Source organism: Sus scrofa, chromosome 2, assembly GCF_054392235.1.
Source record: "Sus scrofa isolate SSC_HxYL_T2T_F1_AM1 chromosome 2, Sscrofa_HxYL_maternal_Yorkshire_Landrace_v2.0, whole genome shotgun sequence".
NCBI lineage: Eukaryota > Metazoa > Chordata > Mammalia > Artiodactyla > Suidae > Sus > Sus scrofa.
The window spans coordinates 41,941,930-41,964,129 of NC_139384.1; the positions used below are offsets into that span (position 1 = coordinate 41,941,930).

General features: G+C 48.3%; 1 protein-coding gene across 3 annotated transcripts in view; it reads right to left on the reverse strand.

The window, feature by feature from the left end:
* Window positions 1-22,200, reverse strand: part of SLC6A5 (solute carrier family 6 member 5) — a 95,205-nt gene that overhangs the window by 27,320 nt on the left and 45,685 nt on the right. For all 3 annotated transcript variants that reach the window (XM_085011747.1, XM_021083251.2, XM_085011746.1), the window contains 4 exons: window positions 13,995-14,136; window positions 10,683-10,815; window positions 2,065-2,199; window positions 158-261 (listed from right to left, as the gene is read on the reverse strand). In XM_085011747.1, the coding sequence (XP_084867873.1) occupies window positions 158-261; window positions 2,065-2,199; window positions 10,683-10,815; window positions 13,995-14,136 (514 nt within the window). The remainder of the gene's footprint in view (window positions 1-157; window positions 262-2,064; window positions 2,200-10,682; window positions 10,816-13,994; window positions 14,137-22,200) is intronic.

Below are 22,200 nucleotides of genomic sequence, written 5' to 3' on the forward strand. Positions count from 1 at the left end.
AGATGGCCTTAGCAGGGGATTTCCCCTATGCCAGAGGCAACTCTCTGATTCTGTGAAGATATGGCCTCAAGCACTCAATAACTCAGCCCAGGGTTCTGTCCCCAGGCCCTAGTCCTACTCACCAGCCACCTCTGGGACTTGAAGAGCCTGCACCTACCTGTAGCAGTTGTTGTGGAATTTGTTGTAAGAAGAGAGCGTGATCAGGCCTCCCCATGCAGCAGATAGAGAGAAGAAAATCTGAGTGGCAGCATCTTTCCACACCTGGGAGGAAGAGAGGGGAAGATTCACGGTCACTGAAGAAGGCTGGCAGGGGGGAGGCAAACCTCCTACGCCCAATGCTACACTATCTCTCCTGGGGGGAAAGGCAATCAGGACAAGATGACTTAATGAGAAACATACTTCATTTGCACTGGAAGCCAAAAAGGCAGTAAAGGGGAGACTAACTCCCTTCTAATCCAAGGAGAGAAATTCAATAAGCAACCCACAAATTTCCTGCTTGCAAGTCCTACCATGGAAAACTGTGCAGAAGGGGAGAGCCCTTTCTTCAGCTGGAAACACTCTCCAAAAACAGGCAATTGACAACAACCAAAATATTCACGGATACAGAATAAAAACTTTTAAAATGGACACTCCACAGATGACCACAATTTACTAAAAATCTGAAACTCTGTAGCCCCTCATCTAAGTAAAGCAAGGCCTGTGCCACAGCACAGTGGATTTTATAGTGCCACCTCCTTCTTGAACTTGGCTGACAACACTTCTTGGTTGTCTTGGCAATTTCTTTTAATTGTCCTCATAAAACTCAAGAGTTTGAGCTAGAGAGTTATATGGTTTGATGATGGACCTCCTATCATTTTTATAAGTTAAATCTGGTTTTTAAATTGTGCTTAACCTATGCAAAGAGAAAGTTCAAGTATGTGCTGGCCAAGTCTGTGCCTAATCCAACCTCCATTCTCTCATGCTTCTTAGTAACAAAGCTGTGTTTTTGTTTAAAGGCAGCCATACATCCAGCCAAACGACCACCTTGCAGTATCAAGGGGCAATGCAGCTGAGAGGGGATCATCATATGATTTTATTTCTGGCCAGTGATGGGAAAATCAAGTGTTATATGGAACTTCGGGGTTTTCTGCTCTTTTAAAGAGAGGGAGGGTGCCTATCTCTATTCCTTCCCTCACTGCTTTGTGTCACCTGGAATGCTGATGTGATGGCTGGAGCTCCAGCAACTATCTTGGCAGCTCTTCACTGAGGATGGTGGGGCAGAAAGACAGGAGCCTAGGACATTATGGAGCCACCCACCCAGTGCTTGACTATCTACCATTGGGCTGCTCTAGTGCCTATAAGTGAAATAAACTTTCATCTTGGTTAAGCTGCCATTATCTGGAGGTTTGCCATTATGTGCAGTCAAATGCAATCCAAGCTTTGTGTTCTTAACATACTCTGGAAAAGCAGATTTTTCTTTAAGGTGAGGAAACTCATTTCTTTATATATATTGAAGTATAGTTGATATATAAGAAAATGCATTTCTTATTAAATAATCACCCTCTCTTTTTGAGATTTTGGGGTTGGGAATTTTAGAGCAAGACATGCCTGTACAGAATATACATAGAGAAGCTGTAAATGCGTGCAGGCTCTGTGTTGGAGTGCCAGAAGTAGTCAAATCAGTCCGAGCCCTTTAAATTATAATTGCTTGTGTTTTGCCTAAGTGCTGTTATTTTCCAACCAGCAAAACTCCATTTCCAACACACTATAATTAGCAACAGATAAGTGGCGTGAAGTGGTCCAAAGCTATTAAGGGAATTTCATTCTTCTTTTCAGCTTCTACTACAACCCCAGATGTAGGACAAACTATTCCAGGAATCTGAAACCCCCCAGCTGCCCACTTCTCATTAACGATTTCCTGAATGTGTAGCATCCCAAGATTATCAGGACCTCGTAAAGGCAAACAGTGAGATGCCCTGTGGGAGGAGGTCTGATCCCTTCTGCTAAACAGTGTTCCAGAGTGGGACCCCCTTCCTATGAGCCGGTCCCTGCAACAGGCGTGTCATAAGGAAATCAGGAGCCCACCGTGGCGTCCGTGAGTTTCTCCCACTTTGGTGTGATGAAGTACCAAATCCCAGCGCCAGCTCCGGGCAGAGTGACCCCTCGGATGAGGAGGATCACGAGCACAACATACGGGAACGTGGCCGTGAAGTACACCACCTGAAAAAACCACATACAGAGGGGCAGGAATGAGCAGACCCCACGGCAGACTGCGATCTGCCACCTGGACACGAGCACCTGATGGTGAGGACATGGCAGTAGTTTTCCCCAAACTCTGCCAGGACTGGGGACCCAGGGGAGGTACTGGGACTAAAGGTGAGTCAGAGAGAACCAGAAAGAACGCCTCAAGGGGGACCCCCAAGGCTGTGTGGTGAGTCAGCCTGAAGTGGGGAAGTGGACAACTCCCTGAGGACCAACTGAGGGGGAAGGGCTACGTGCCCCCTTCCTCCTGTACTCCTAGCCCATCCTTTGCCTAAGGCCCCAAATTCCACCATTAGAAATTAATTTTTTAGCTTAAGCTTTCCATCCTTGTTTATACACACACCCAACGTGAGGCAGCCTAGTAACATGAAAGAATTATGATCTTAGAATTAGATATATTTAGGTTCAAATGAAATCACACCTCTGGCACTGAGTTGCTATGAGACTTTGGACAAGCTATTAAGCTCTCTGAATCTTAGTTTTTGCATCTGTGAACTAGAGATAATACCACCTTTCACTGAAAGAAAAATAGTCGTGAGGATTAAATGGGCCCCTAGCACAGTGTCTCATTTGTAATAGATGGTCATTAAATGCAGTTAAGTTCAACAAGCATTTATCAAGGGCCTACTATGAAGTGGGTGCTGTGCCAGGCCTTAAATGAATAAAGATGAAGGAACCCAACTTAGGAGACTAAGAGACAAGTCTGAATAATGGGCGAAGCAGTGCCACACGGGACACTGTGCAGTTCATTGTGGCTCAACCTGGGAATTTATGAAAAGATGCAAGGAGATGACACATGAGCTGGATCTTAGAAGACAAGTGCAACTTAAGCGAGGTGAGGCGAGGTGGGAAGGTGGGGGGAGAAAGGGGCAAGACAGGCATGAGGGGAGGCCCTACACTCACTAGGAGCACAAAATAGAGTTGAAGCTGAGAGCAATGGGGTACTGGGGACACGGGAGACCAAGCATGTCACGGAGCCCTGGAGTTCCAGCCCAAGGGTGATCCTGGATTCTGAATAGGAGAGAAGGACCAGAGCTGAGCAACATTTGAGGAGTAACATCCGCAGAACTTGGGGGCAGCAGTTAAATGGGGATGAGTGGGAGTCATCTTCCTTCCTTCTCTGTCAACCACACCTCAGGGTGGAGGAAGGGCCTGGGACCAGGATTCAGCAGACAAGACAAACGCACACTGAGACAGCCAGGGCTCTGCAGCCCCATGGACCTGAATTCAAATCCCAGCTCCATCACTTACAAGCTGGGCCACGTGGGGAAGTGACACAACCTCACTGAGTCTCAATGTCCATACCTGCAAAGTGGCAACAGCAACAGCATATTCCTCATGGGGCTGCTGGAAGAGCACAATGGGACAATCCATACAACGTGGGACAGGCCTTGGAAACGAGTGCCACTTTGGTCTTGCCTACGACTTACCAGCCTTGAATAACCCTGGCACCTGCAGCTCACAAGCCAGTTACATCCCCAAAGCACATGTGAAGGCACCTGGAAGGAGGAAGTGAAGCTCCCATCCTGGACCACCAATCCCTCTCTCATCCGTGGGAAGGGCACAGACACCGGGGTGAGCTCAGTTGGTTCAGAGCCCCTCTGCACCAACCTGTAGCCTTCCATCCTGGAGCACCCCGGACATCTGCCCCAGGGACGGAGACAGACACTCCACTGCCCACTGGCTGAACAGACCCCTGGGCCCAACAGCAGGCTCTAACCTGGCAGCCACTGGCAGGCACTGAGATTTGAGGGATGAGAACTGATTCAAGGACTTGGGAAGGAGGGGTCGGGAGACTAGAGTTAATATAAAAACCCTTGGGGTCATTTCATTTATTCAAATAAATACACACACATATCATCACCTATATCTGGAATCTAATACACGGCACAAATGAACCTTTCCACGGAAAAGGAACACATGGACTTGGAGAACACTCTTGTGGTTGCCAAGGGGGAGGGGGAAGGACTGGGATGGACTGGGAATTTGGGGTTAATAGATGCAAACTATTGCATTTGGAGTGGACAAGCAATGAGATCCTGCTGTATAGCACAGGGAACTATATCTAGTCACTTGTGATGGGACATGATGGAGGATAATGTGAGAAAAAGAATGTATGTATATATATGTGTGTGTATGTGTGAGACTGGGTCACTTTTCTGTACAGTAGAAAAATGACAGAACACTGTAAACCAACGATAATGGAAAAAATAAAAATTTAAATTAAAAAAAATTGAAAAGTACAACACATGCACACATAGGTACACATATTTTTCAAGCACCTCATACGTGCCACAGTTTTAAGCATTTGAAGTTTAGAGGTAAAGGGGATAAAGACCCCTCTCTGCCCTTGACCACCTTACTAGCTAGGGAGCTAGAGACCAAATCGCAGTCATGGTAATATGTGTAGCCTATTAGAAGGTGACGAGTTCATTGGGAAAAAAGAGAAAGTGGAGCAGGGCAAAGTGGGGCGGCACATGCTGGGGAGGATGCTCGGAAGATGGTTGTATTAAAAGCCTCACTGAGAAGCTGGCCAGGACCCAAAGGAAGCGAGCGTTGAGTCAGCTGGGTACCTGGGAGAACATACGAGACTGAGAGAACCACTGGAGTTAAGACCCTAAGAAGGGACGATGCCTGGAATCTATGAGCAGCAAGGCAGCCAGGCCAGCGTGGCCGGGCAGGAGCACAGGCAGTCGGAGGTGGGAAGTCAGAGATAAGGACAGATTCTGCAGAGCCTTGTGGGGCCTGGGGAGGAGTGGGGGATGGGGATCTACTGCAGGGCTTTGGGCAGAGGAGTGACATGCTCTGACATTTTAACTGCCACCCCGTTGCCACATTGCCTTTATACTGCAGGGGCAGCAGTTAGGAGGTCATGGCTGCAATCCAGGCAAGGGACAGCGATGGCTCCATCCAGGGTCAGAAACCACATCACCGGCAGAGGAAGAGCCAACAGAACTCCCTGACCCATTTACTGTAGAATGAGGAGTGGGGGCCTAATTTTCTGGCCTCAGCAGCTGATGGAGGTGTTGAACTGGGACAGGCTGGTCAAGGACAGATGAGGAGGGAGTTCCTCTTGTGGCTCAGTGGTAACGAACCCAGCAGGATCCATGAGGACATGGGTTTGATCCCTGGCCTCACTCAGTGGGTTAAGGATAAGGCGTTGCCCTGAGCTGTGGTATAGGTCTCAGGTGTGGCTCGGATCCCCCCTTGCTATGGCTGTGGTGTAGGCAGGCAGCTGTAGCTCCAGTTCGACCCCTAGCCTGGGAACCTCCGTGTGCTGGGGGTGCAGCTCTAAAAAGCATTTTAAAAGAAGGGGGAAAGAAAGATGAGGATGAGGACAAGGAGTTACATCTTCCTCTAAATCCAGTTACTGGTCAAGGCCAAACTTCCTGTTTATAGACCATGGATGGGCAGGTCTCCTTTTCTCTGCACTGCCTCCTGCCACTAAGCAGTGGCCTCCTCCCTGCTCCCCAGGACAGCCATCTCTCCTCCCCAGGAATTACTAGGGGCTGTGAGGGAGGGGGTGGCCTGCTTCTCCTTCCCCTTTAGTGAAAGCCCTCCACACACAGACGTCATGACACCCAAAGGCATCTTACTCTCTGCAGAAAACCACCTGCCACGGGATGACCCGGTCTCTCCTCCCAGCCACTGGATGGGGCTGGGGAGAGGAGTGCTACAAGAAGGGCCAGGTAGGGCCCTGATCCGTCTGACCATCCCACCAAGATGGTGCGGGCAGGGTGAAGACTACGACCTACCTTCTTCTTGACCACCTGGGCTGGTGGGAGGTGAGGCGGGAAGGAGATGAGGGAGAGGAGATGACAAAGATAGCAGGGTCTGGCGGGAAGAAGACCCCAGGACTGGCAGACTAACTGGCTGAGATGCTCCTCCCATTTGACTGGAGACAGGTTGGGACACTTCTGGAGCTCCCTCCCATTTTGCAGACGAGGAAACTGAGGCTCAAGTGAAGCCTCTCACAAAGGGTTAAATATCTCACTCAAGGCCTCCCAGCTGGAGCGAAGAACCAAACTTGAAGCTCTCTAACTCCAAAGCCTAGTTCCTTCCCTGTGATGTCCTTGCGATCTGAAGTGTGAGAGGCAGGGCTGAGACTAGGGTGAGGCAAGTCAGGACCCAGGGTGCACAATTTAAGGAGGCACGCATTCTCAGGGGCCAACCCTGCTTGTGTGGGAACCTGAGAGTGAGTGCCACCTTAAATTTCACACCAGGGTGCTTGCTTGCCTCACCCAGGTCTGGCCCTGGTGTGTGGAATGACGCATTCACTTCAGGATGGTGGTTGCAGCCAGCTGAAAGGGCACACAGTGTCTACATCCTGGGGATGCCTCCAATGTGAGTCACGTGGAGGTTTTATCACAGCTAGTCCTCTTGTGTCACAGGGGCTTCAGAATGCACCTGTTTCAGGATGGGACTGTCAGAGGAATTAAACATGAACAGAAATGAATTACACTTGGCAGGAATGACGATGATAAGTTGATCTGAGCCTGCTGGCCTGTCACCTGGCAGCATGGTCCTTACAACGGGAGCCCCGAACAGGTGGTAAGGCCAGGCCCTCCCCAGCCTATGCTGGCTAATTAGGCTAGCTTTGTGCTGTGGCTGCAATGCTGAGGCAGAGCAGCCCCTGAGGTCAGAGGGGCTGCATCTGACCTTCAGGCCTGCCTGCTGGTTACTCCCACCTCTGGAATTCTGGCTGCTCAAAGAAAGACTGAGGTCTCTTGGGAAGCATCTGGCCACTGAACAAGAGGAACTGAGCTTATCTGGCCACAAGAGAAGAAGGGCATCTCTGTTGCCTAGAAATGACAGTCCTGGTAGAACTTCAATCACAAAGGAGACTGTCGTGATGAGGAGCCACAGCCGCGTTTCCAGACAAAGCTCCATGATTAATGTCTGCACAGCCCAGGGCAGGATAATAAACGGGGATGCATTATTTCTGGTGTTGGCCTTCATTTTTAGCAAACAATTCATCATTGACTCCTGGTTGGAAACCTTTCCCAATGAAGCAGAGAGATAAGTTAGCCAACGGAAAAGCAAAGTGTACTTTCTGGAGGCTATGTCCAAACCTCCATTTTCGAGAGCCCACAAAATCCAGCATCAAGGATTAAATTCTCAGTCAATGCCAAAAACTGATTCTAATGCCATCCCCCCAAAATCACAGGCTGATAAAGCTAAGAGGGATCTTAGAGGATATTCATGTGAACCCTTGAATTTGCAGATGTGGAAAATGAGGCTCAGATGCATCCTGGGACTTGCCCGGCTGCTAATGATAGCTGCTGATGACAGGATGGGATGGGAGTGCAAGGGGCCTGACTCACAGGGCCGGGACTTTTACCCCCCCCACCCCACCCCAATACGCAAATGATGACTCCAGAATTCTGCATGTCTGTCTCTTCCTAACAGCCCCTCCTTGGGAGAGGATGTCATATAATGGAAAGAGTCTAAGTTTTCAAGGGAGACAGACCATGGACTCAAATCCCAGCACTACCACTTAAAGGCTGTGTGACCTCAGGCAATTTATCCCACCACAATGTGCCTCAGCTTCTCTATCTAAAAAATGGGAAGAAACATCCTTACCTTGCAGGTTGTTAGGCAGAGTGAAGGCACTAATGCAGGTGAAGCAGTTAATAGTGCCTGGCACCTAAAGTGTGCAACAAAGTTCCCTTTCTCTTCCCACATCCCCACCAGAGCCGCAGCTTTCAGGACATCAGATTGGCACAAAACCCACTCAATCAGTCAATGATCATCACAGAGAAAGAAAAGGGCGAATATTAATTAGGAGTGGACTGGAGGCCCGTTATTGCACACGCATCCTCTCAGTCTTAGAAAAGCCCTATAGGATATGTTCCATTATCCCCATTTACAGAAGAGGAAACCAAGGTTCCAATGGTTAAATAGCTCATCCAGAGTTACCCAACCAGAAAGCGATTAACAGATGGGATTTGAACTCAGATCCATCTGACTCTAAAGCCACCACCAGGCCACCCTTCCTCATGTCACCAACAAGGCCACACTGTTCTCACCCTCCTCACCTCTCACCTCTCTTCCTGCCAGTCTCACCTTCTAGCCAATCCTGCTAGGCCTGTCCAGACACTTGGATTACGGCTGAAGTCGCCCCGTCTCCATCTTCAGCTGAATGCCACGATCCTGCCAGTTGGATTCTGGCTGAGCAAACACGTGGTCACTCTGGCTGAGAAATCACCTGACCGGCCCTTTCCTCCCTCGCCAAGCTCAGTTCCAAGTCACTGAAGGCGAGGAGTCCAGGAAACCACACGGGGCATTACTGCAAGGGTCACATTACCACTTCCCCATCTTTCTGCCCCAGAAAAACAATTGATCCAGGCTCCTGACACTCATTCAGAGCCAGCAGGGTCCTGCTCTCATTTCACAGAAGGGGAAACTGAGGTCGGAGAGGAAAAGTGCCCCCAGCTCACCCAGCCAGTGTTCAGACAGCATGTTACCAGTCTTGGACATCACCTGGTCCATTGCCTTCACTTTCGACATCAGAAAAAGAGGAGTTCCTGTCATGGTGCAGTGGTTAACGAATTCGACTAGGAACCATGAGGTTGCGGGTTCATTCCCTGTCCTTGCTCCGCAGGTTAAGGATCTGGCGTTGCTGTGAGCTGTGGTGTAGGTTGCAGACAAGGCTCGGTCCTGTGTTGCTATGGCGCTGGTGCTGGCCGGTGGCTACAGCTCCGATTAGACCCCTAGCCTGGAAATCTCCATATGCCGTCGGAGTGGCCCTAGAAAAGACAAAAAGAAAAAAAGAAAAAGGAAAGCTCCTGGAATAGTTAAGATAAAGAAAATCTGCCTTCCACTGATTCGCAAAATACAAACAAAAGCTACGGGCAAATCTAAAGCGCAACCAGATTTCACGACCCAAGTAGAGATGTTCCTTTGCAGAAAACACCACAGAAAGGCTAGGGGACTGGAACCCAGGTCTCCTCACCCCCATCCCCACCTGACCTGATTCAAGGGCACCACCTGCCTCAGGTGACCCTGACCTACCTGCCAGAATCCAGCATTCAAGCCCCTGTAGGACCAGATTACATGGAGGACACCAAAAAGAGTGTTTAGCAAAAGGCCCTTGCAGGGAGTTCCCATTGTGGCTCAGCGGTAATGAACCTGACTAGTATCCATGAGGACACAGGTTTGATCCCTGGCCTCACTCAGTGGGTTAAGGATCTGTCATTGCCGTGAGCTGTGGTGTAGGTCACAGATGCAGCTCGGATCCTGCATTGCTATGGCTGCAGCTTAGGCCAGCAGCTGCAGCTCCAATTTGCCCTCTAGCCTGGGAACTTCCATATGCCGTAGGTGAGGCCCTAAAAAGCAGAGGGGGAAGGTCCTTGTGAGTATGTCCGCAGGCCTGAGGAGAACACAGACCACTTCTCATGGCTGACAGGTACCCAGTGGGGGGTACCTGATGAGGGGTGTGAAGCCTTGGAGGTAAGAGGTGGCAAAGACCCTCACACCCCCTGAGACCTGATCTTTCCAAATCAGTTGTCACTGTGACCACAATAAGCCCTGGCCTGGACCACTTCACCAAATCAAAGCCCACAACCTGTGGTCTTGGAGTCTACCATCACATACTCATTCTTCGAGCCTTAAGGACATTTTGGTTTTCATTCTGACACCTGCAAATGAGTTTCAGGATGATTCGATACTATCGGTTGTCATTAAAATGACTGGTGGATTAATGGGGATTTTTCTGAAGCGGCAGGAAGATGAAGGGAAACAGTGTGACCCTTACCACAGTGTCCCATGTGTCCCGGGAGCCCCTGCACTCCTTGCCTTCTGTGGCTTGAGACTGAGATTGGGGTGGGAGTGCCACCATCTCTGAGGGCCAGCCTAGCAAGAGTGGCCACGCGTTCAACTCCACCAAAATCCCGCTGGCAGGATTAGTACAAGGAGGACATGGGATGGGAGAATGTTGGGTTTGGGGTTAGAAAAAGGGCATGAATGGTGGAGAACATGACAGTCAGGAGTGAGGGGAAGGACTCCACTTCACAGTTTTGATCTTTGTCCAGCTTCCTGGGAGAAGCAGTGACTAGCAGCCAGACCAAAAAGCCAAAAGCCCGCAGCATTAATTCCAGAGTTTCCGGAGAGGGACTGAGTCATAGCGGGGATCCCGTCTGCTGAAAGAAGGGCCCCCAATAGGAAAGGAAGGAAACATCACAGAGCCTGCATCATTCCACTAAGAGCCCTGAGTACATCCGTCTCGTTTAATCTTTAAAATGCCCCGGGAAGAAAAGCGTTATTATCCCATTTCACAGACAGGAATGAAGTCACTGGTCCATGGCCCCGCAGCAACTCAGAGCCAAATCAGAATGTCATTCCTCTCCTGACCCTCTTCCCAAGCCCTTCAGCTGCTCCGCAGCAGCCCAGCCCTCCCTGGGTGTCCCAGAGCTTTCTCTTCAGTGAATACAAGTTCTTACTTTTCCAGAGGTCTTGATTCCTTTTGCCAAGGACGCGTACACTATCACCCAGGCCAGGAAGAGGCAGAAGGCTAGTGGCCACCTAATCTCGCCAGGATATTCAATCCCTGCAGAAATCTTCAACACAAAGTACCTAGAAGGTGAAAGGAGAGGGGAGCGGAGGAGGGTGGAGAAGGAGGAGGTGGGGGAGGTGACAGTCTGCAGGCTCTATCTTCATGCAGAGCCATGAGCTGCTGGAGGCTCAAACAAAACCCCAGCATCCCCGACCTCCCCATCAGCTGCCTGATCAGATCAGGTTGTGAGAGATCTGGGCTCCAGTCCACAGCTGTCTGAGGTGGGACCAACTGAGTGAACCCTGCTTTTAATTAATTATGGCCCTGGGCAGGCTCTAAACAAGACTATGTCAGCTCCACCATCATCTTCAGTCGCCCCAGGAGCTGTGCAACAGATCTCACAGCATCTTGATACGGTGTTACAGAGGTTGATGTCTTTATATAAGGACACATCACTAACAGAAACTCTCAACTCTCAAGGATAATTTTTGTGCATTCTATGTATTGTTCTGCTGTCTTATAAGAATGTATCCCAATGGTTTTTGTATAACTTTGAGTTTAAAAAAATCAGTACAGCAGGAAAGTTCCATTGTGGCTCAGTGGGTTATGAGCCTGATAAGTATCCATGAGGATGTGGGTTCAATCCCAGGCCTCACTCAGCGGGTTAGGGATCTGGTATTGCCATGAGCTGTGGTGTGGGACAGAGACAATGCATGAATCCTGAGTTGCTGTGGCTGTGGTGTAGGCTGGCAGCTATAGCTCCAATTTAACCCCTAGCCTGGGAACTTCCATATTCTACAGGTGGGGCCCTAAAAACAAAAACAAAAACAAAAAATCAGTACAGCGTCATTATGGTGAAGGAATAAAAATGCCGCTGTGCAGTTTGATGGGCACATCCTGGGGCTGAAGTTGGCTGAAATGTAAAAGCAGGCTTGGCTGGGCCTTACTGGAGGAAAAATTCAAAGGCAGACAACCAGCTGCAAACAGAGGGGGGCTGGCGTTTGTATGTAGCAGTGGCTGGCACCTGCATGTGAGCTGAAGTCCATGCCTACCTGGTGACCCCTGCATCCACGTCCCTAGCCAGAGGGTGAGCAAGCAGCCTTACCCCAGGAATAGGAGGCAGCTGCAGACCCCATGTAAGGCCTCACAACAGACTGGATAATCCCCTCAATTCTGCAGCAATCAAGTCATACAGCATGGATGGAAGTGCTGTGTGTGGGGGGGGGGTGTCTCTCTGTGACCTGAACCAAGGGCCAGACAACATCCAGACTCTCCGGGACCAAAGAAATGATGGCCAACTCTCCTGACCTGCTGAGGAAGGTACAGGGTCCAGGAGCACTCCAGGCTGGCAATTTGCCCTCCATCTAGCTAGCAAGTGATTGTGAGGGGCTATTTGCAGGGCACAAGAACAGGGGTGGCTACCAAACTTCTTTTAGTTTCAACTCCTGGGCTCAAGAGTTGAGTGGAAGTTACCAAGGGCGGAACTGCCCAGGGCTCCCAAACCTTAGAGACCATATTTCTTTCCTAAGCCGTTAAAAGGACAACCCCATGTCCCCACCCAGCAATGGGCAGACAGTCTGATCACCAATTCCACAGCCCCTTGACCATCTCAACTACTCCACAATTTAATAAGGATCTCAGGCAGGCCCCAAGAAGCTCCTGATAACATTCACTCTTGGAAACGCTCCAGAGCTTTGGGAAAGCCATCAAAAGCAGATTAGCAAATTGGTCCACAATACACTGACCACATGGATTACGTGATCAGATTTCAGCCACCCTCGGGGTCAGACTCCTTTCTCAGTGCTCAGGGGGAATCAAGCCCCACCCTCACTGGTCCCACGTTTTCTTCCGAGGGGATTATTTCTTCATTCAGCCTAACTGCCCCTTCTGCATTCAGTGATGCAATCCTTTCTGCAGGAAACACCCATGTGCCCTCGGAGTCCACATAGGAGAGGAAACATGGAACCGGAATGAATGGCATTTGGGAGAACTAGTGGGGACAGTGGTGACCTCTCATTATCTAAGTAAAGGCCACATACCAGGGGCCCACTGACATATGCATTTTACTTGACCCCAATGTTTCATTTGAATTCATCTGCTAACATTTAAAATGGGAGAGACACAAAAAATTTCACATTCTATTTCCAACTTCTCTTGTAAAATGGAAGGTCTGGCAACACTGGCCCTCATTCCCACAAGACAGGGACCCACTGGAGCTAAGCATTAGCAGCCTCCCTTACACATGGCAGACAGCCCCTCCCATTTGCCGCAGTCCCCACCACTCTCTATCGTCTTACCTGTTAACTCTCTGCCAAGCCTCTGAGCCCATATGAGTTTACAACCACTTTAAGGCTTAACTAGAGAATGTTCTTTATTTACCCTCTGTTGAACTCTATCTCCATTTATCTCTCTTACAAAATAATCATATGAACATTATTAAACCTTCCTGTGGTGGCTAAGAAATTCCTAACATCCCTACACCTCAGTCCTTAATGTCTGGCAAAACAGATGCAGAAAGTATAAAACTAAGACAAAACTGTTCCAAAAAAAGGGAAAGAGGGGAGTTCCCATCGTGGCTCAGTGGTTAACAAATCTGACTAGGCCCTGGGCAGGCTCTGAACAAGACTATGTCAGGTTGTGGGTTTGATCCCCAGCCTTGCTCAGTGGATTAAGGATCTGGTGTTGCCATGATCTGTGGTGTAGGTAGCAGACATGGCTTGGATCTGATGTTGCTGTGGCTGTGGTGTAGGACAGCAGCTGTAGCTCTGATTAGACCCCTAGCCTGGGAACCTCCATATGCCGTGGGTGCAGCCCTAGAAAAGCCAAAAAAAATAAAAATAAAAGGAAAGAATTTGTTCTTGTTTAAACTAAACCATTGACCATGATTAGTTTTCTTACTTTTTGCCTCTCTTCCTGAGTGCAAAAGAAAAAAACAAAAACCTAGTTAACGGTGAGTCTGCTTAATCACATTGGATGCAGGCTGTGCACTGTTTTTGTCGACAATGTCACGAATCAGAGCAGCACCAATTCTAATGCCACCAGCATTCAGCCACCTCTCCTCTCCAAGCCCCCAGGGCCCAACAATCTCTCAGAAGCCAAACCAGGGGTAGAAAGAACTCTTCCTCCCCAATCACTCGAGTAGGTGGGGAAGGTGCAGAGGGAGGCAAGCCATCCCTCGGGCCATCCACACCTCTAGTTGCCAAGTTGGCTCTTCCCTAATTCACTGGGTGTCTCTGAGAAAGTTTTCTAAAAATCTTACTTGAAATACTCTTCGCTCCCACTGACAAACGTCTTGTTGGCCTGGCTGGTGAAGTTAACCATTGTCAAGTTGGGATAGGCAGTCATGCAGAAGGTCGAGTTCTTGATCTGTATTTTAGGATGGTCATTGATCACACAGGAATCTGTTTAGGAGAGGATGGAACGAAAACACAGTGAACTCCAGATAGAAAATATACACCTGTGTCTTTCTAGCAACTTGAAAGCCAAAAATACTTGCCAAATATTGGAGAATAACTTTGGCCAGGTATTCACGGAGCGAAGCTAAATGTAGACAAACCTATCATCTCACATAAGGCTCAAATAGCCTCTGCTGTGGGTACTATTGCCTCTGCTTTTGTTTGTTTGTTTGTTTGTTTGTTTGTTTTAGAGCCACACCTGAGGCATATGGAGGTTTCCAGGCTAGGGGTCGAATCAGAGCTGCAGCTGCCGGCCTATGCCACAGGCACAGCAACATGGGATCAGAACTGCATCTGCGATCTACACCACAGCTCACAGTAATACAGTTCCTTAACCCACTGAGTGAGGCCAGGGATCGAACTCACATCCTCATGGATACTAGTTGGGTTTGTAACCCATTGAACCACAATGGTAACCCCTACCTCCTTTTTTAAAATGAGGGGAAAGGCTCAAAGAGTTTAGGTAATTCTACCAAAATCACACAGCTCACAAGGAAGAGAATCAGGATTCAAACCCAGATCCTGATGACTCCTCAGAAAATAAATGGTTTGCAGAAGCAAATTTAATCAGACATAAGCAAAACTTCTGAAGGGTTACTGCCACAGAAGGCTGACTCATCAGCCCACTTTGAACCCACTGCCTGGCACAACAGCCAAGCTGCTGAAATCCCCTAAGATCCTGTGCCCTGGGCTTTCTGCACACTCACAGGTGCTTGCTCCTGAGGCTACAATAGGACCTAACACAGTGGTTCGTAAGGAGGGACAAATGTGTCTCCCAGGGGACACATGGCAATGTCTGGAACTATTTTTAGTTGTCACATTTGGGGAACAGGGTGCTCCTGGCATCTAGTGGGTAGAGGCCAGGGATGTTGCTAAACATCCGACAACATACTAGACAGCCCCCTGCAACAGGGAATCATCCAGTCCAAAATGTCACCAGTGCAGAGGTTGAGAATGCCTGACCTAGGCTGGGATGGGACTAACCAGGTGAGACTTAGCATGTCAGGCACCACACTGGACGCTTTACCAATTATTATCTCGTGAAAGCCTCATAAAACCTAGGAGGTGCCTATGATTATCCTCATTTTATTATATATATATATGCTTTTTTTTTTTTTTTTTTTTTTGGCCATGCCTGTGGCATGCAAAAATTCCTGGGCCAGGGATCAAACCCATGCCACAGCAGTGACAACACCAAATCCTTAGCTGCTAGGTCACCAGGGAACTCCAATTATCCTCTTTTTATTTTGTCTTTTTAGGGCTGCACCTGGGGCATATGGAAGTTCCCAGACTAGGGATTGAAACGGAGCTGCAGCGCCCAGCCTATGCCACAGCCACAGCAATGCCAGTTCTGAGCCACATCTGTGACCTACACCATAGCTCAGGGCAACACCGGATCCTTAACTCCCTGAGCGAGGCCAGGGGTCGAACCCACATCCTCATGAATACTAGCAGGGTTCATTACTGCTGAGCCACAATGAGAACTCCTGATTATCCTCATTTTAAATAGGAAGAAACTGAAGTCTTTCTGACTATGTTACAATGTCTCTATGATCACTTGATAGATATTTTAGATAAAGAGCCCACCAGGATTAATGCCAAAGGATATTATTTTATAAAGGAATGAAAAGTAATAAGAACAACAATTACCAACACTTATTCAGCACTTACCATGCACTATTTTAAGTGCCTTACATGCAGTAACTAGTTTGAGCTTCACATCACCCCTGTGAGGTGGGTATTATTATTATCTCCAGGCATGGAAAAGTTGTTTGCCAAGGTCACATAGCAGAAGGAGGAGGTGAACAGTCTCTCTCTCTGGAGGCCATGCTCTTAACAAATTTACTGGGAAGCAGAGAGCAGGGGACATAAATTCTAACACCTTTAGAAGTCAGGCTGGTGACACCAATGAGAAAGGTATAAAGTGGAGGGTAAAAAGGAGTGGTGAGGACTGTGGCGAAACAGAGAGTATGGTCCATCCTCTGTATCTGCGGGTTTTACATCCACAGACTCTACTGCAGTTTGAAATTCTGATGGCAGGTGGATGAATGCTATTTTCATTGCACTACGCCATCGTATATAAGGGACTTGAGCATACACAGATTTTGGTACCCGTAGGAGTTTGTGAAACCAATCCTGTGGATACTCAGGGTTGATTATACCAGCCAATCAGTGCCATCCTTTTCCAGGCGCTCTGATTAAAGATGCAGAAAATACAGATATTTACAGGTAACCTCTCCATTTAAAAATATTGGAAGTAGGAGTTCCCTTGTGGCACAGCAGGTTAAGGACCTGGCATTGTCACTGTAGCAGCTCAGGTCACTATTGTAGTGTAGACTCAATCACCAGCCTGAGAACTTCCATGTGCCCTGGGCAAAGCTAAAAAAAAAAAATAATAAATTTTTAAAAAATAAAATAAAATATTGGAAGTAAAACCAAACTGTCTTTAAATACTGTGGATAACAGGAAAAAAAAAAAAAAAAAGCATATGCAGCCTAGACCTGGTGCATGGATTCCCAATTCATGCCCTCTGTGAACAGCAATGTGAGTGACACTGTGGGTTTAGCAATTGCACTAGCCCTGAGAGGTTGGGCCAATTCCTTTATCTGTCCGAGCCTCATTTTTCTGATAACAATGTATCCAGTTTGAAGGTGGTTGCAAGAACCAAACTGAGATCATGAATTAAAAAAAAACTTCACACAATGTTTAGCACAGCTGGACTCAGTAAAATTTAGCTATTATGCAATCATCCTTGTTGTACCTTTTCATGGGGTGAGAACCTCTACTCTTCAATACCATCTCCCCATCCCACTTGCCAGCCATAAATTACTACCTACCTCCCACACATCCCCAAGGATATCTCAGAATATTGGATAAAATTTAAAACAGCAATTATAAAAATCCCTTCCCTCCGATTAGTTATTTAAAGTATTTCTAAACAGCAGTACTTTGGACGCTTGGGATCAGAAAAATTCTCTGTGGTGGGAAACTGTCCTATGCATTACAGAGTATTTGTTTTTGTTTTTGTTTTTTAGGGCCGCAGGCATGGCATTTGGAAGTTCCCAGGCTAGAGGTTGAATCAGAGCTACAGCCACTGGCCTTCACCACAGCCACAGCAACGTGGGATCGGAGCCGTGTCCATGACCTATGCCACAGCTCAAGGCAATGCCGGATCCCCAACCCACTGAGTGAAGCCAGGGATCGAACCCATGTCCTCATGGATATAGTTGGATTCCTTTCCATTGAGCCCCAACAGGAACTCCCATGCACTGAAGAGTATTAACAACATCCCTGACCTCTGCCCACTAGGTGCCAGAAGCATTTACCCCCCAGTTGAGAACCATCAAGGTTGGTTTTTGTTTTGTTTTTGTTTTTGTTTTTTGGCTGTGCCTACAGCTTGTGGAAGTTCCTGGGTCAGGGAATGAACCTGCATCAGAGCAATAACCCCAGCAGCAGCAATGACAATGCCAGATCCTTAACCCACTGCGCCACAGGGGAACTCAGAGAACCACCACGTTTAGAGTTCTCAAAATACCTTCTTATTCAATATTATCTTCTTTAATCAAATAACAGAGAGTTTCAGGGGGTTCTGACCCAATAAGAATCAACTGTTTACGGAGGAAGCATTTGTTTTCCCCAGCAGCCAACTATACGAAGACAATTAACGCACCATCCAAATCTCTTTTCTGTAAGTAATCAGAGAAGCTACTTCTCACCCTCCTGACAAAAAGTATGTCCACACTCTAAGAGGAAGAGATTGCTAACACACGCCAAATCGCTTGCTTCCAAAACTGCCACCAAGGAGTTCCTGTTGTGTTTCAGCCAGTTAAGAACCCAACTAGTATCCACGAAGATGAGGGTTCAATTCCTGGCCTCGCTCAATGGGTTAAGAATCCAACATTGCCGCAAACTGCCACTCGGATCCTGCTTTGCTGTGACTGTGGTAGGCCGGCAGCTACATCTCAGATTAGACCTCTGGCCTGGAGACTTCCATATGCCCAGGTGCAGCCCTAAAAAAAGAAAGAAAGAAAGACAAAGTGCCACCAAGAAGCACGTGAGCAGCTTCCCTAGAGCGTCTCTGGATGTCTGCATCACCACTTGCTGCAGCAGTGCAAGGTCACAGCGTCCCTGCGGCACTGCAGCAGGGCTCCCCGCAGCCTCAAGCCACCTGCAATATCCCTTCCCGCCACTGGGCAGCAGAAGTGTGCTTCCGAGCGCACTGCGCCTTCAGGTTGGCAGGCTACGAACATGGGCCGCGTCAACCGCGAGCTCTTCGGCCCAGCAACCCTGAACAAAGAACAGCGATAAGGATCGTGCTGAATTGGAAGCTGTTGGAGCGGGATTCTCTTTACGCGGGCAATTATTAATAAGTGAAAGCACATGAAAGGCTAAGGAGAAAAGGAATCGTTTAATTAAAGTTCTAATGAAAATGAAGCCATTCCAGAAATAGAAATGGTATTTCTGTTGTTCTCAGTTGAAATGACCCAGCTAGCTCCTAATTTCACAGAACAGTCACTGGTCTCACTTGAAAGGGCATGGACTAGCCGGTCAACATTACAGATACCCGGAGGGTTGAGTGCCCTAAGGCAGACACCCTCTCTTAGAAACCTACACCTTAGAAATGTGGCCAATTCAGCTTCTATGGACGGAGCCAGGGCTTTTGCCTGGGGCTGGAGCAGGTACAGGGGCCTGGCATCTGTATGGTGAGGCAGGGCTCCCAGGCAGTATGTCCCTAGCAGTGCTGAGAAGCCAAGAGATAAACCCCTCCCCCCGTGAGTGAAGGTCAGAATGGCTGGGGAGCTAGTCTGGCTCTCCTGGGATCGGCTTGCCCATTATCACCAGGTGGGGTGGTTTTGGGGCTGTGAGCCTGGAAGGTCATTGGTGGAACACTGCATTAGGGGAAGCAGTTTTTCCATTTCCAAAACAAGCCTCTCAAAATGGCCATTTGGGAGGCTGCCTGAGACATCTTTGTCTGGACTTGTGCAGCAAAACAGTGGAGCTGCGAAGATACCGGTGTCACTGCAAGGCAGGCCATCATCTCCTTTTCCAAGTACCCCAGGACTCTCAAGGATCGATACTTCTGCAAAGAATAGCCTGGCCCCAGTAAGGGAACACAGTCAAGTGCAGATAGCCAAGCAAAGAACAGATGGAAGGGTTGTACCAGGAAAGTAGGGGGACTGATACTCCCTCCCTCCACCCTTTTTAGGGCTGCACCTGTGGCACATGGAAGTTCCCAGGCTAGGGGTCGAATCAGAGCTGCAGCTGCCAGCCTTTGCCATAGCCACAGCAACATCAGATCCGCATCTGTGACCTACACCACAGCTTGGGCCACTGAGCAAGGCCAGGGATCAAACCTGCATCCTCACGGATACTAGTCAGGTTCTTAACCCGCTAAGCCACACCAGGAACTCTCCCAACACCTCCAATTTTGTTTGTGTGTGTATGTGCTTTTTAGGGGCGCACTCTCAACACATGGAGGTGCCCAGGCTAGGGATCAAATTGGAGCCACAGCTACAGCAATGCAGGATCCGAGCCACATCTGTGACCTATACCACAGCTCACGGCAACAATAGATCCTTAACCCACTGAGCAAGGCCAGAGATCAAACCCACAACCTCATGGTTCCTAGTCCGATTCGTTTCTGCTGTGCCACAATGGGAACTCCGACACCTCCATTTTTAACAAACAAAAAATGTTTACATTCTGGCTAAGAATGAGATAAGATCTGCCCAGCCTGTCCATACACTTTCAGGGAATAATCGGAGTGAAAAATATCCATTGTCTCTCTGCTCAGGGCTGACATGATTTTTATGGTTTACGCCAGTTGACAAGGAGCTTAGCTGTGTAATGTTTTCACTCTGCCTATCATGACCCTAGGATATTGTGAGGCAGGCTGAAAACTCCACAAAACCAGGGTCACTTGCACCCACATGCCTGTCCCAGTCGACACGCTCAGCTTGCTGTAAAAAAAATCCACACATTATATATATGTGTACATACACACATGTACACATGCATATACATATTCTTTCACTGTAAAATGAATAGGTATCCATGATAGAAAGTGTAGGAAAAAAAAAAAAAAGAATGGCTCCAAATCCACCAGGTAACTCTTGGTGTATCACCTTCCTATATGTTTTCTAGCCAGCACATATTGTTAGTAAAAATGAAATTATACTATTTTACTATCTGTATCCTTCTACATTTAATGTGATACGTTGACCATTTCCCTAGTTTTGGCTACAGAATACTCCATTCTATGGATGCACTATAATCTATTTTTACCATGGAATTACTGGATACTTGTTACACGTTTGTTTCTAGTCTTTTCCCTGTAATGAGCAATTTCCTCATAGAGCCCTTGCCTGTGTAAAGATAGATCCCCAGAAGGGGATTTACTAAGGCAAACTACTGTCCAAACAAGCTTTCCTTCAACCCCACAGAATTTCAGCTGCAAACATCAGTTAGGGAACCCTTGGATGTCACTCTGGCAGGACTGATAGAACAGAAACCCTGGATGAGCAGAGTCGGGGGTCATGAGACCCAAATCCTAGTACTGGCTCTATCCTGAGACATTTGGCCCAATACCCTCTGAGGCTTAGAGTCCACTTTGCCACCTGCAAAACAGTGATCATGTCACCTGCCCCTTGGGAGGCACTGGACTCTTATTAGGAACAGCAGAGACATCATTTATGAAGCTGCTTCATAGACTGAGGAGCATTTAGGATTGTGGTTAGGACTATAGCCGTGGCAGGCAAATGGGGTCAAATCCCAGGTCTACCACAGAGCTGGTTTCATGACCATGAGCTCCAGATTTTTCACCTGTAAAATGGAAATAATCATTGAACCCATATGTTGGCTTGTTGTCCATCTTAATATTGGTAACATGAGTGAAAGGGTTTACCATGATGCCTGGTGGGCAGTAAATGATGCTAGTTATTATTATTAAGGCTTAAAGTGTTGCACAAATATTAGTGGATATCATTCGCCAAGGATTAACAGGGTTTCTGAACTGCTATTCCTGCTGGGGGACAGCTGCAGGATACCACTCACCACAGCCCACGTGGTCCTGAGGACATGCCCAGGGAAGCCTCCTGGGAGGCTGAATCAAAGCAACAGCCCTGGAAAGTGGCTTCCCTCCCAGACACAATCTGGAAAGGGCAGGCAGGGCTCCAGAATGACCTTGAGATTTTTCTCCACTCCAGACCTCACCTCCTGGAATATGCACTTTGCCAAAATGGCAACCATTTTTGAGAATCCCTTCCAGCAGCAGATTATTGCAAACAGTACCTTACCATGTGGGATCCTGTCAGACAGCAGTTTTGCAGAGGTGGCCCTGAGCTGGTAGGAACTGCAGGGCAAAGAAGGATGGCATTTCATTCCAAAAATGGTTGAGGGAGCCTAATTAAGGGATGTGGGCCAACACGAGCTGGGTGGTTCTCAGCCTTGGGTGCACCGGAGGAACTAAAAATGCAGATTTCTAGGCACCATCCCCAGCTAGCCCAATTTACTTGGTCTGGGCTGGACCCTAAGAGATGTCTTGATTGTCTGGTTGCCCAGGTGATTCGAATATGTAGCAGCTTAGGCTGGGAACAGCTGTTCTGAGTTAAAAATCCATCCACATGGAGATGGTAAAGATGAGGGCACTGAGGCCCAGAGAGTCTAGGGACACTTAATCTTGGTCATTCCGCTAGTGGGCCACACACATAGAACCCCCACAAATCCCTATCCCCCCATTCTGGAGCACTTCAGGTGCCCAGGGTTTGAATTTGATGGGCACGTGTCTCCAGATTTAGCTCCCCTGCAGCCTCATCCAAAGCCTCTCCGGTTGGAGGCTGGACGTGGTGTGTGCATACATGCATGTGCTTGTGAATTACTCCCCTTAACAATGTGCATCTCTCTGGGGGTGTGGGAGGGAAGGATCATCTTTCTTACACGCTCAAAGCATTAAGTAATGTCCTAGTTCTGCAGCATGGCCGCTGTTGCGGCGAAAGAAGTGGTTTATGGGAC